The 14581-nt window shown below is 42.4% G+C and overlaps 1 protein-coding gene and 1 long non-coding RNA gene across 5 annotated transcripts; both read left to right on the top strand.

The window, feature by feature from the left end:
* Positions 1-5074: 5074 nt before the first annotated feature.
* Positions 5075-8439, top strand: LOC129864017 (uncharacterized). Of its 3 annotated transcripts, none has more exons than XR_008761041.1 (4): positions 5075-5207; positions 5660-5705; positions 7643-7775; positions 7901-8439. It is a non-coding gene; the product is annotated as an uncharacterized LOC129864017 (long non-coding RNA). The 3 variants fall into 3 exon arrangements; XR_008761039.1 differs by having other exon boundaries at positions 5076-5207; positions 7652-7775; XR_008761040.1 differs by lacking the exon at positions 5660-5705 and having other exon boundaries at positions 5090-5207.
* Positions 8440-10492: 2053 nt separating this feature from the next.
* Positions 10493-14215, top strand: prnpb (prion protein b). 2 transcript variants are annotated; one of them, XM_055936542.1, is made up of 2 exons: positions 10493-10640; positions 11297-14215. In XM_055936542.1, exon 2 carries the CDS (start codon positions 11302-11304, stop codon positions 13021-13023), a length of 1722 nt encoding a protein of 573 aa, XP_055792517.1. In that variant the 5' UTR covers positions 10493-10640; positions 11297-11301; the 3' UTR covers positions 13024-14215. The 2 variants fall into 2 exon arrangements, with proteins under 2 accessions (XP_055792517.1, XP_055792516.1); XM_055936541.1 differs by having other exon boundaries at positions 10494-10640; positions 11292-14215.
* Positions 14216-14581: the final 366 nt, after the last annotated feature.

The following is a 14581-nucleotide window of genomic DNA, read 5'->3' as shown; positions in this document are numbered from 1 at the left end:
CCCTCGCAACCAATCTTCCATAGGAGAGTACGGATAACATTCCTCAAAAGCGAGCGCTCGTCTCTACCTGCCGAGCCCTTCACTCTCCACTCCTCTCCGCCTAGCCTACTTCGAGACTCTATTCGACTTCCACCATTCGTTTTGGATACTTCTACCACTGAATAAGCTAAAACGCGAGTCAGAGAGGTAACACAACCGTGGAAAAGGGTCCTGGACTATGTCAAATTCTTTAAAATTGTGAAATTGCACTGGTTCTTTAGGTTTTGGTAGATTTCATTGATCTTCCGGTGTGCACAATCCTTGCCGACATGTTTCCAGTCACACACAAATGCACGCCGACAGCGCAAACCGGGTCCTCCAGTCTTGGCATTCGTTGGCCGACGTCACAGCTGCGCACGCAAATGCAGGCTCTCCAACGCTTAATCAAAGATGACCTATTATAATTGACAAGATGATCGACTGACCGCTCTAACAATGGAAATACACGTCTGCGAAGGCGAGAACGGGAGGGAACGGTCTAGATATTTTATAGAAACATACCAATACACTTGTAACAACCTAAGCATTATTCAGCTTCGATCAAATATGCCTTACCTATCAAATGGTAATTCCCTTTTATCTTGACCAAATGTAACACTCTCCTATTTCCCCCATAAAAAAAAAACACCTTACTTTGTCTGCTTATTCTGCGCGGACAGATTTTGGGCGGAGTCGACCATGTCGCTTCTTCTTCGATGAGGTTTAACGGCGGTTGGCATCCGAAAAATGGTGCATTACCGCCACCTACTATACTGGAGTACAACTCCCTTATACTTTGCTTGAAAAAAATAAAGAAACAAATCCCTTCCGTCTAACACTACACAGAAAAAAAGAAAACCACCCTACTCCACTATTTAAATCTATTTAGTCCTACCTCAGGCCAACAACCTGAAAGGATGGGACATCACGACCCTGTAACTCTTCTGATGTCAAGTCTCGCACACCCAAATACCTTTCTGCAGCTGCCACCACAATTAATCTTGATGGTTGTACAGTCCCCTCAAATAAAACTGCGAAGGGCTTAGGCATAACTCTGGACCCTGATTTCTCTTTTGACAAACATATTTAGACTTTTTATTTATTTTTTCTACTGTGTTATTGACTGTATGTTTGTTTATTCCATGTGTAACTCCGTGTTGTTGTATGTGTTGAACTGCTTTGCTTTATCTTTGCCAGGTCGCAGTTGCAAATGAGAACTTGTTCTCAACTAGCCTACTTGGTTAAATAAAGGTGAAATAAAAATAAATTAAATACCAAGACTGTTTCAAGGATAGCTTTTTTTCATCTACGTAACATTGCAAAAATCAGAAACGTTCTGTCCAAAAATGATGCAGAAAAATGTATCCATGCTTTTGTCACTTTGTTACTGCTTTTGACTACTGCAATGCTCTACTTTCCGGCTACTCGGATAAAGCAATAAATAAACTTCAGTTGGTGCTTAACACGGCTGTTAGAATCTTGACTAGAACCAAAACATTTTATCATATTACTCCAGTGCTAGCCTCTCTACACTGGCTTCCTGTTAAGGCAAGGGCTGATTTCAAGGTTTTACTGCTAACCTACAAAGCATTACATGGGCTTGCTCCAACCTATCTTTACAATTTGGTCCTGCCGTACATACCTACAGTCGTAGCCAAAAGTTTTGAGAATTACACAAATATGAATTTTCACAAAGTCTGCTGCCTCAGTTTGTATGATGGCAATTTGCATATACTCCAGAATGTTATGAAGAGTGATCAGATGAATTGCAATTAATTGCAAAGTCCCTCTTTGCCATGCAAATGAACTGAATCCCCAAAACACGTTTCCACTGCATTTCAGCCCTGCCACAAAAGGACCAGCTGACATCATGTCAGTGATTCTCTCGTTAACACAGGTGTGAGTGTTGACGAGGACAAGGCTGGAGATCACTCTCATGCTGATTGAGTTCGAAAAACAGAAGGAGGGTGGTGCTTGGAATCATTGTTCTTCCTCTGTCAATCATGGATACCTGCAAGGAAACACGTGCCGTCATCATTGCTTTGCACAAAAAGGGCTTCACAGGCAAGGATATTGCTACCAGTAAGATTACACCTAAATCAACCATTTATCGGATCATCAAAAACTTCAAGGAGAGCGGTTCAGTTGTTGTGAAGAAGGCTTCAGGGCGCCCAAGAAAGTCCAGCAAGCACCAGGACCATCTCCTAACGTTGATTCAGCAGCGGGATCGGGGCACCACCAGTACAGAGCTTGCTGAGGAATGGTAGCAGGCAGGTGTGAGTGCATCTGCACGCACATTGAGGCGAAGACTTTTGGAGGATGGCCTGGTGTCAAGAAGGGCAGCAAAGAAGCCACTTCTCTCCAGGAAAAACATCAGGGACATACTGATATTCTGCAAAAGGTACAGGGATTGGACTGCTGAGGACTGGGGTAAAGTCATTTTCTCTGATGAATCCCCTTTACAATTGTTTGGGGCATCTGGAAAAAAGCTTGTCCGGAGAAGACAAGGTAAGTGCTACCATCAGTCCTGTGTCATGCATCCTGAGACCATTCATGTGTGGGGTTGCTTCTCAGCCAAGGAAGTGGGCTCACTCACAATTTTGCCTAAGAACACAGCCATGAATAAAGAATGGTACCAACACATCCTCCGAGAGCAACTTCTCCCAACCATCCAGGAACAGTTTGGTGACGAACAATGCCTTTTCCAGCATGATGGAGCACCTTGCCATAAGGAAAAAGTGATAACTAAGTGCCTTGGGGAACAAAACATCAATATTTTGGGTCCATGGCCAGGAAACTCCCCAGACCTTAATCCCATTGAGAACTTGTGGTCAATCCTCAAGAGGCGGGTAGACAAACAAAACCCCACAAATTCTGACAAACTACAAGCATTGATTATGCAAGAATGGGCTGCCATCAGTCAGGATGTGGCCCAGAAGTTAATTGACAGCATGCCAGGGTGGATTGCAGAGGTCTTGAAAAAGAAGGGTCAACACTGCAAATATTGACTCTTTGCATCAACTTCATGTAATTGTCAATAAAAGCCTTTGACACTTATGAAATGCTTGTAATTATACTTCAGTGTTCCGTAGTAACATTTGACAAAAATATCTAAAGACACTGTGGCAGCAAACTTTGTGGAAATTAGTATTTGTGTCATTCTCAAAACTTTTAGCCACAACTGTACACGTACGCTACGGTCACAATACGCAGGCCTCCTTATTGTCCCTAGAATTTTAAGCAAACAGCTGGAGGCAGGGCTTTCTCCTATAGAGCTCCATTTTTATGGAATGGTCTGCCTATCCATGTGAGAGACACAGACTCAGTCTCAACCTTTAAGTCTTTTTGAGTCTCAGGGCAAAGGGTTTGAATACCTATGTAAATAAGGTATTTCTGTTTTTTATTTTTAATACATTTGAAGAAAATTCTAAAACCCTTTTTTCAACTTGTCATTATGGGGTATTGTGTGTAGACTACATCTAATTTGCTGAGTAGAGTGTTGGACATGATTTGGAAAGGCAAACACCAGTGTATATAATCAACCTACCAATTATTCAAATAGGCCCTATTATACTTTCTATTAAAAAAAATATTTTACCTTTATTTAACCAGGTAGACCAGTTGAGAACAACTTCTCATTTACAACTGTGACCTGGCCAAGATAAAGCAAAGCAGTGCGACAAAAACAACACAGAGTTACAAATGGGATAAACAAATGTACAGTCAATAACACAATAACAATAATCTATATACAGTGTGTGCAAATGAAGTAAGATTAGGGAGGTAAGGCAATAAATAAATAGGCCATAGTGGCGACATAATTACAATTTAGCATTGACACTGGAGTGATGGATATGCAGATGATGATGTGCAAATAGAGATACTGGGGTGCAAAAGAGCAAAAATAAATAGCAATATGGGGATGAGGTAGTTGGGTGGGCTATTTACAGGTGTGCTGTGTACAGGTGCAGTGATCAATCAGTAAGCTGCTTTGACAGCTGATGCTTAAAGTTAGTGAGGGAGATATAAGTCTCCAGCTTCAGTGATTTTTGCAATTCGTTCCAGTCATTGGCAGCAGAGAACTGGAAGGAAAGGCAGCCAAAGCAAGAGTTGGCTTTGGGGATGACCAGTGAAATATACCTGCTGGAGTGCGTGCTGTTGGTGGGTGTTGCTATGGTGACCGGTGAACTGAGATAAGGCGGGGCTTTACCTAGCAAAGACTTAGATGATCTGGAGCCAGTGGGTTTGGCGCCAAATATGAAGCTAGGCCCAGCCGACGAGAGCATACAGGTCGCAGTGGTGGGTAGTATATGGGGCTTTGGTGACAAAACGGATGGCACTAAGTAAATCTCAGTAAATCTAATTTACTGAGTAAAGTGTTGGAGGCTATTTTGTAAATTACATTGCCGAAGTCACGGATCGGTAGGATAGTCAGTTTTACGAGGGTATGTTTAGCAGCATGAGTGAAGGAGGCTTTGCTGCGAAATAGGAAGCCGATTCTAGATTTGATTTTGGATTGGAGATGCTTAATGTGAGTCTGGAAGGAGAGTTTACAGTCTAACCAGACACCTAGGTATTTGTAGTTGTCCACATACTCTAAGTCAGAACCGTCCAGAGTAGTGATGCTAGTCGGGCGGGCGGGTGCCGGCAGCGATCGGTTGAAAGGTATGCATTTAAGAGCAGTTGAAGGCCATGGAAGGAGTGTTGTATGGCATTGAAGCTTGTCTGGAGGTTTGTTAAAAAGAAGGGCCAGAAGTATACAGAATTGTGTCGTCTGCGTAGAGGTGGATCAGAGAATCACCAGCAGCAATAATAATAATTTGCTAGCCTATACTTGTAACTTTGTAGGCCACATGTGCTGCACCAGAATCACATGTTCTCTGTTTTATCATGATTTGAACAAGGTCATTCCAGTCTGTATAGTACAGTATAATACAGTACAGTAATACAGTTCACACTTGTTACGTTCCCCAGTTTCTGTGTTGTGGGTTTGTATGTGTATATATTTCAGGATGGCTTCCTGGATTCCAAGCTGCTGATTGGTCGGCCCCATTGCAGATTGGAGCTCTGAACCCGCCCTCTTGTCAGGGGATACAGCTGGCTGCAATTTCCGACTCCTTCTGCAGCTTGAAAAGCCAGTGTTCCTTTGTCAGGAGGAGAGAGAGAGCTTCGTTGTATGTGTTGGTCTGGTAAATATGCTGTAAAGTGGTTTCTGTAGCTGGTCCTGCAGAGCTATGTGTTTGCGATAGTACCTAGTGTTGATGGTTTATTCAAATTGTTCACTGAGTTTGGAGACTTATTCTGTTTCATTTGTTCCCAGGGGGGAAGGGGAAGGCACCGTGGGAGTGTTTAGGCAAAAAGAGTGTTTAGGCATACATATACCCGTAGTATGTACTTTGTCTATGCACACTAGGTAAGACTTGGGTGGAGCACCCCCCGTATTTTGGTTAGCGAGCCAGGTGGCGTTAAGAATAGGTAGGAGAGGAGGCTTTTTAACTTTACTTTCTTTGCTTTGGTTTCGTCCAGCCACATTTACCCACATTTACCGTGTTAAGGACATAAATTCCCTGTTAATGGTAATATTCTCTGCCGCTGTCATCCTTACCCGCACCTACAATCACATACCTCTTTCACTCCACAGGGAGTTGCGTTCCCTTCAAGAGGTGTACGTAACACCACTCAAAAAGGTTAGATTACTGGAACTTGTTTCATGTATTTACCCACGAGAACATGTAGCTAGCTACATCAATGGGTTTATCTTTTCAGTCTTGCGTAATGTGCGCTAGCCTATACTGTATCATATTTAATGGATAACGGCACATTCATTTGGGCTTGGGCTCATAAAATGTATTATATATAAAATGGCTCATCAGGCTTGAATTCTCGATCAAAGCTCTAATCAAATCCAGACATAGTTCTATGTACAGTTGAAGTCGGACGTTTACATACACTTAGGTTGCAGTCATTATAACTCGTTTTTCAACCACTCCACAAATTTGTTGTTAACGAACTAGTTTTGGCAAGTCGGTTAGGACATCTACTTTGTGCATGACAAGTCATTTTTCCAACAATTGTTTACAGACAGATTATTTCAAATATAATTTACTGTATCACAATTCCAGTGGGTCAGAAGTTTACATACACGAAGTTGGCTGTGCCTTTTAACAGCTTGGAAAATTCCAGAAAATGTCATGGCTTTAGAAGCTTCTGATAGGCTAATTGACATAATTTGAGTCAATTGGACGTGTATCTGTGGATGTATTTCAAGGCCTACCTTCAAATTCAGTCCCTCTTGACATAGGGAAATCAGCCAGGACCTTGGGGGAAAAAAATATTTTAGACTTCCACAAGTATGGTTCATCCTTGGGAGCAATTTCCAAATGCCTGAAGCTACCATGTTCATCTGTACAAATAATAGTATGCAAGTATAAACACCATGGGACCACGTAGCTGTCATACCGCTCAGGAAGGAGATGCGTTCTGTCTCCTAGAGATGAACGTACTTTGGTGCGAAAAGTACAAATCAATCCCAGAACAACAGCAAAGGACCCTGTGAAGATGCTGGAGGAAACGGGTATAAAAGTATCTATATCCACAGTAAAACGAATCCTATATCAACATAACCTGAAAGGCAGCTCAGCAAGGAAGAAGCCATTGCTTCAAAACCACATACTTTTTAGAGAAATGTCCTCTGGTCTGATGAAACAAAAATAGAACTGTGGCCATAAATACCATTATGTTTGGAGGAAAAAGGGGGAGTCTTGTAAGCTGAAGAACACCATCCCAACCGTGAAGCACGGGGGAGGCAGCATCATGTTGTGGGGGTGCTTTGCTGCAGGAGGGACTGGTGCACTTCACAAAATAGATGGCATCATGAGGTAGGAAAATGATGCAGATATATTGAAGCAACATCTCAAGACATCAGTCAGGAAGTTAAAGCTTGATTGCAAATGGGTCATCCAAATGAACAATGATCCCAAGCATACTTCCAAAGTTGTGGCAAAATGGCTTAAGGACAACAAAGTCAAGGTATTGGAGTGGCTATCACAGCCCTGACTTTAATCCTATAGAAAATGTGTGTGCAAAACTGAAAAAGCGTGTGAGCAAGGAGGCCTACAAACCTGACTTAGTTACACCAGCTCTGTCAGGAGGAATGGGCCAAAATTCACCCAACTTATTGTGGAAGGCTACCCAAAACGTTTGACCCAAGTTAAACAATTTCAAGGCAATGCTACCAAATACTAATTGAGTGTATGTAAACTTCTGACCCACTGGGAATATGATGAAAGAAATAAAAGATTAAATAAATCATTCTCTCTATTTAGACATTTCACATTCTTAAAATAAAGTGGTGATCCAAACTGACCTAAGATGGAATTTTTACTAGGATTAAAAGTCAGGAATTGTGGAACTGGGTTTAGATGTATTTGGGAAGGTGTGTGTAAACTTCGACTTCAACTGTACCTTTTAGGTTCCTCCATCTGTAGGTCATTGTATTGGCCTGTGTGGTACAGTCTTTCATGTGTAGTAGTTTGTTGCATCATATTGTTTAGTTTATCATTAGTGTCAACATTGAATTCAATCTAAGCCACAGATTGTTAACTTTTTCCATTTTGTACTTGAGCTTTTATAGATGCAGACCCGAATACATTCAAGCTGCACTCTGAGAGCAAGCATCCCACGTCTCCAATGGTCCCAGTACTGGTTGATGTTCAAGCCTAAGTGATCACACGCACTCAAATGGACCTACAGCGGGGGTAAGATTCTTCCATCATTCACACATGTAGTCAACAAAATGCTGTCCTCAATGCTTAAATTGTATTGTGTATGGCTCAATTTGTGGAAAAGCTATGATCATTGTCTTTAATGTTGTGAATTACAGACACACAATGACCACGATTTGAATGCTGCAACTGAGACAGAATGACATCGAGGGATATACGCTGAGACCCCGAGTATGGCTGGACATGGAATGAATATTTGTGACAACGACCTAAAAGGTGTGCAGAAGCACACCAGGACCCCATTTTATATGTATTACATGTCCAACCATCCCTCTAGATACCCCTTATTCCACACTATGCCTTTTATGCTCCATGGTCCCTCAACTTCGGATAACTTTGGAACGCGCCATTTTATCTCTATAAACACACCCTACCTTCACCCATTTTTATTTTTTCTTCTCCCCATGCTGCTTCACTTGTTGTTCTCCTAATTTGATAACATCTAGACTCAGTACCACGTTTAAGTGTTGTGGTGTACTGTTTTGGCTCACAATTGTCAGCAGCAATGTGGACAGTGTTAAATTGACCAGAAAGGTGTTGATATAGCTGCATTTAGGCATGGCCTAAATCTGTTAAGTGTTTCTCATTCTGCTAGAGTTAACTTTGTATTTTATATTAAACCTACCTTACACATCCAGTTCTTTCTCCATTTGTAAGTCTCCCACCAAAAATCACAATATGCTGTTTTACGTGTGTTATTTGTGCTGGTCTAATTCCTAAAATGGAAAAGCAGGAGACTCTGTGTGCTCTTCGACAGCAGTTAATAGTTCATATGATGCTCTTCAATGTCCCAGGTTTGTGGCATTGATGAATACATTGTAATATGGCCATGGACCCCCTTGCACTACCCCGGGGGTCCACGGACCCCACATTGGGAACCCCTGCTCTAGCCTACACCATCAGTGCTTCATGCACAGCCTACAGATATGGAGAAATGCTCTTTCAACTGACTGCATAAATCTTGCTCTATGCTTATTTCACTGTTTTGCATGATTCATTTTAACCTATTTATTCACAAGGTAGTTTGGATTGCAAAATATAACAAGTCCTTGAGCCACATTGCCTAATCAGGCACAAAATACATAAGCGACTTCGGTCAATATGTTTGTACAGTTATCAAAACATTTTTATTTCCCTAACTCCATGTATGACCTGGGAATAATTCATCGAACACAAAGTATTGTAGCGACCCGCACAGACAGCTGTGTGTTGTGTTAGGCTAGTAGGTGGTTGTGTAGTACTGACCAGTACCCAGTGTTCGCGGGGTCCGACATGTCAATCAACCTGCTATCTGCCAATCACGGGAATGCCTGGAATGTTCTGATGCCGGGTATCCTGGCGGTTGGCGGAGTGGCGTGGAGGGGGGTTGGGCAGGGGGATGGAGCATTGGAAGTTAAGACCAGGTTTAGCCTTTGTTCTCTCTTAAGTCTGGGTTTCACAAGAGAAGGTCACGATTGGCTTGTAGGTTCTGTCATTTATTTGGCGTGGGCTACGGCCAAACAGTAGCCTGTGTAAAGTTGGTTTATTAAACCGTCAATTCGCAAACTCAATTCTCTGTCTGGACAATTGTTCATTTATGATCTAGTCAGGTCATTACAGTATATTATATATCCATTTGTCGCCATCTGGTGTCCACAACTTAGACGAGGCCACAGCAAGAACCATACGCAGTTGTATTGGGTTCCACTGTGAATTAATAAATTACATTTGATTTCCGTGTCAAATCGCAAGTTGGCAACCCACCCCTTACGTGTTTAATTGACACACAAACAAACATGACAATTCAGTGATAATTATTCCGTTCTGTTCAGTGCGCACCACATAAAGAGTGAAAAGTAAATCAAATAATAGTAAATAAGGTTATCCAAGCAATTATATCCTAGAGCAGTTAATTATGATTTTCCATTACTTCAGGTTGTATCACACACACGCTACAGTAGCAGGCCTACGGAAAGGCCCTGAGTGTGGACAATGACTAAAGTAAATAGTAGTTTGTGTAGGTGGAAAAAGTGTAGCACAACCTGGCTTTAAATGTAACATTTTTAAGGCTTTACACGTAGTATGATTGATTTAAACATCCCTAGAAGTTAACATTAAAATGGTTAAATCCATTGGACTTGAGCTGAATCCTCCATTGAAAGTGAATGGGATTTGCGTATAAATTCCCATTACAAGCTTTCAATTTCGAATCGATTGATTAGCCTAGGCTAAATTTTGACTAAATAAAGTATTAATGAAATAGCTTATTACAGGGACAGAATGCGTTATCCTGTATAGCCTATCTATGGCTTACTTTCTCCTTATATCTATTTCTCGTGTGTTTTTGTTCTAATTGACTTTATATTTTATAGTACTGAATTGCTGGGTAAGAGCAAGCAAGAAAGGCATTTCACTGTAGGCTACTAGTATTTTCACGTGACAAACGTGAAAATATATTTTATGATTGTTAACAAACCAATAAAAAACTAAATGGGGGAACACAAGTATATACAAAGGACAGTTGGGCCAGGGGGTACAATATCACATTACACAAGGACCTTAAGGAACATACACACATTTATAATTCTAACAGCTTTTTTGTTGGTAGAGTATTTAATTGTCTTAAAATATAGTTCAATTTATTATTGTAAGGTAAGAAAATGTGGTGTTTTAGCTAGGACTGCTATGATGAGTGACGTAGCCAGGCTAGCCAATGTTCGGTGGTCCTTGTAAATAGGAACCCCTCCCCTCGGAATGAAAGCAGTGAGCGAACGACACAGAACCTTAAACATAACAGAGAAACGGATGAAAAATACTACTTTTCTACAAAAGGAACAAAATCGTCTCGAATTTCCAACGGTAGGTTATTTTACTATATTCACATGAGTTTTAAAGGAGTATCAGCCGGGGCTGTTCTGCGTGAAAGCGCTAGAGCGCCATTTTATTGAATAAGACCATTACATTTATGCGAATAACGGGTCCGGTTCTGAAAAATAGTACTGCGCATATAGCCTAATTTGCCTTCACGTCTAGTTATATATAGCCTACGTCATATTTTATTTTTCAGAAAACATCCAAGCTGCCCCTGGATATGTGTTGTATTTTATTGCACCGTGGTAGCCTATTTTCTTTATTATGTTTAGTCTACTGATTGGCCTAAATTAAAGCTACAAAATATAGGACTAAATGCTGGAATTATCTGGAATTCTATACAGCGTATTGAACATTCAGGGAAAATCTTATCCCTAATAATATTATGTTACATGTATTTTCTGTTAGGCTACTTTAAGGATAATCTTCCAGAACAGAACATGGTAGGCGTTGGCTTATACTTGATATCCAGAAAACGGATTAAGCAAATAAATTCTACAGTCCGTGACAGGAGTGTCAGTGACATGAGAGGGTTAGCTCACATTTAAGTAAACAGGAATAATTAGATGAGGCTTCAGAAAAACGATTGGACCAAGTCCAAGTACTTACTGTTAATGACATCACCATATTTCCCCCCAGGGCAGTCATCATGGGAAAGCTGTGTGAGCTGGCCCTGGTGTCTCTTGCCCTCCTGGTTCTGCTTCATACTGACTCTACATGGGCCAAGAGAAGTGGCAGCAGCAGCAGCAAAAAGACATCATCCAGCAACAGGGGCTCAGAAAAAAAGCCGTCGAAAACATCAAACACACAGACGGGAAGCTACCCTAGACAACCCCAAAGCCCCAATAGGAACCCCAACCCGTACCCAGCAGGAGGTACTTATCCAGGGAGAGGTACCAATCAGAATCAGAACCCAGCCGGTGGATACCCTGCAGCAGGTGGAAACCCCAACCAGCAGTATCCAGGCCGGGGAACCAACCAAGGAGGATATCCTAACCAAAACCCTGCTGCTGGTGGCTATCCTGCTGCAGGTGGCTACCCCAACCAGCAGTATCCAGGCAGAGCCAATCCTGGGGGATATCCAAACCAGAACCCTGCAGCTGGAGGTTACCCAGCCGCTGGTGGCTATCCTGCAGCAGGTGGCTATCCCAACCAGCAGTATCCAGGCAGAGCCAATCCTGGGGGATATCCAAACCAGAACCCTGCAGCTGGAGGTTACCCAGCCGCTGGTGGCTATCCTGCAGCAGGTGGCTATCCCAACCAGCAGTATCCAGGCAGAGCCAATCCTGGGGGATATCCAAACCAGAACCCTGCAGCTGGAGGTTACCCCGCCGCAGGTGGTTATCCTGCAGCAGGAGGCTACCCCAACCAGAACCCAGGGAGAGGAGGAGTAAATCCGGGATACCCAGCCGGAGGTTACCCTGCTGGAGGTTACCCAGTAAGAGGGGGAAATACTGGCTGGGGGCAGGCAGGGGGCCACCCTGGTGGAGGGATGGGAGGAGGTTACCAACCCAACTGGAACCCAAACAATAAGATCCTCAGTCCCCGCTATGGTGGAGGCTATGGTTATGGAGGTGGGCACGGAGGTATGGGAGGTGGCTCTCCCTTCTCACGCTCAGTTCAGGGAATGGGGCAGTACCCCTCTACTCAGTCCAAGGGGTTTGCTAAGAAGGCTTTTATGGCTGCAGGGGTTGGGGCCGTGGCAGGTATGGCGGTTGGCTACGGCCTTGGGCGTTTCCCTCGTCCACACTTCAACTTCCGCAACCCTCAGGAAGAGCAGTCCTACAACAACTACATGTACAGAAAATACGGCGAACGCTCCACAGACGAAAACGACTATGGCCGGGACTACACCTACAAAGTACCTCCGCGGGCAGAGTCCTACGACAGCTTCATGGATACCTGCATGAAGAGGAATGACCTTCTGCAGGACCAGGGCAGAGACTCCCAGGCCACACCTAACAACCAGAAGAACAACCCTCAGGGAGCCAACAGCCAGAGCATGCCCATCACTACTGAGGTGGGGAACAGCAGTCCAGCTAGCAACCAGGAGGGAACAGACAAAGTGAAGCCTCTCACCCCTGGCGAGATAGCTGGAGAGTTTAAGGAAGAGGTTGACGGCCCCACAGTGAGCATTGAAGAGATTGGTTACCCTGCATTGGTGGAGCAGCTGAAGAACCGGAAGTGTGTGGAGCTGTACATAAACCAATCGGAGCGCTTCTTGGAGAAGCAGACAGCTGAACGCAGCAGCAGCAACAACAACAACAACAACAAAAATCTGAACAGTCGCAGTAACCCCCTTGGCCAGGGGCTGGTACAGCTGATAACCAGTCTCCTCATCGTCCTTAGCAGCACTCTTCTACTGCACTGAGACGTACAGTAGGTGTGTCCCAGTTGTCTGGAATAGCTTCATTTCATTGTCCCCCTTCCTCATCATGCCACTGATATCTTGTGAGGATAGGTTAATTAAGTACGGTGAAGATATAACCAGTACTTTCACTTATCAGTGGTCATGATGGAAAGGAAGCAAGTGGAAAATAACTTCCAGGGACACGGGTGCACGATAAGGTCCATTTCCTCCACATTTTATGGTGGCATTTGAGCTTTAATATAGTTTTACTGTTTGTCTAATGGCCCATCTCATTTGTGTCTTTAACATTTGCACTGATCTGTCAATTTGGATCTTCGCTGTAGTACTTCTAGACTTCTTTTCTATTGCAATTCTTTTTTTCATTGCACTTTTTGTTTCAGAGCAGTTTCTGGTAGAATACTCTGTTGATCACTGTATTTTGTTCTGTAAAACTCTAATTTGTTCAGGTCATGGCAAATGCATGATGCTTTAATATTGTATCTCTGCATCTATTACGAAATCTCTGTATATAACACTAACACACAAACACTACAAGTACATACAATATAAAGCTTACTATTGACTCTGGATATCTATCAGGTTGTACGGAGGCACTAACCAATTTAAATTTTAGCCAATTGTAAACTCTTATGTGATGAGGCAACTATCATCTGACTCTGGGTATTCAGTGTCTTTTTGCCAGTGTGGTTCCACATGAAGTACATAAAGCATTGTCGCCTGTATGCCAGATATTAGCTGGAAATCAATTTGCTCAGAATATTTTTTTTGGTGAACTAAACAGTACATTATACTCTACTGTGATATTTATATTTGTACTGTAAAGAGTCCATCTTATGTGGTCTGCAGCAATTGGTTTTAAAAGTTGCCTGTTCCTATTTTTCTTTAGTTCTCTCTTGTCCCATACCTCTCTACCTCCCCATCTAGTCTCCCTCTCCATGTCCTCCTGTCTCCTGGTTATCAGAAGTGCACTTATTTCTCTTGCCGAATGGATATAAACGACTCTTCTTTTCCTTTTTTCCCAAGCATGTATTTAGTGATGAACATAAAACATGCATTGTTTCAATGTGTTTTGGAAATTTAAAATAAGCCCTTTGCCATGCTAGAACTAAATGGTGAATATTACTTGGCCTTTAAATATCGCAAGTCTTCTTCCATTTTCAAGGTACAGGATGAATAAAAACAAAATAAATCACATGGTCATTCTCTCTTTTAGAAAACATGAGGGCAGTTACTGTGACAATCTCACAGAGGACATTGAAGCTTTTAAAGACACATCTGTTGCTAGGAGTCTAATTGCCTCAAGGGAAATTGTTACAGAACAGTCACTACAGTGTGAGAAAATCGAACAGACAGGGTTTCTGCCTGCTAGTTGGCAGCATTACAATTCCCGTTACTGTCTATTAAATGATCCTTAAGCTTTCTTTACAACGGAACACAAAGATCTCAACTCATCTCATACACAAAAACATGTCTTTTTTTGTGAACTAAGGCCCTATTATTAAATCAAAACCAGTTTTTGTGTTTCTGGGATACTTTTAAAATAAAATCATGTTTTCTC

This window comes from Salvelinus fontinalis, chromosome 10 (genome assembly GCF_029448725.1).
Source record: "Salvelinus fontinalis isolate EN_2023a chromosome 10, ASM2944872v1, whole genome shotgun sequence".
In the NCBI taxonomy this organism is placed as follows: domain Eukaryota; kingdom Metazoa; phylum Chordata; class Actinopteri; order Salmoniformes; family Salmonidae; genus Salvelinus; species Salvelinus fontinalis.
The sequence above is the reverse complement of the archived record's forward strand: the minus strand, read 5'-3'. Positions and strand labels throughout refer to the sequence as shown.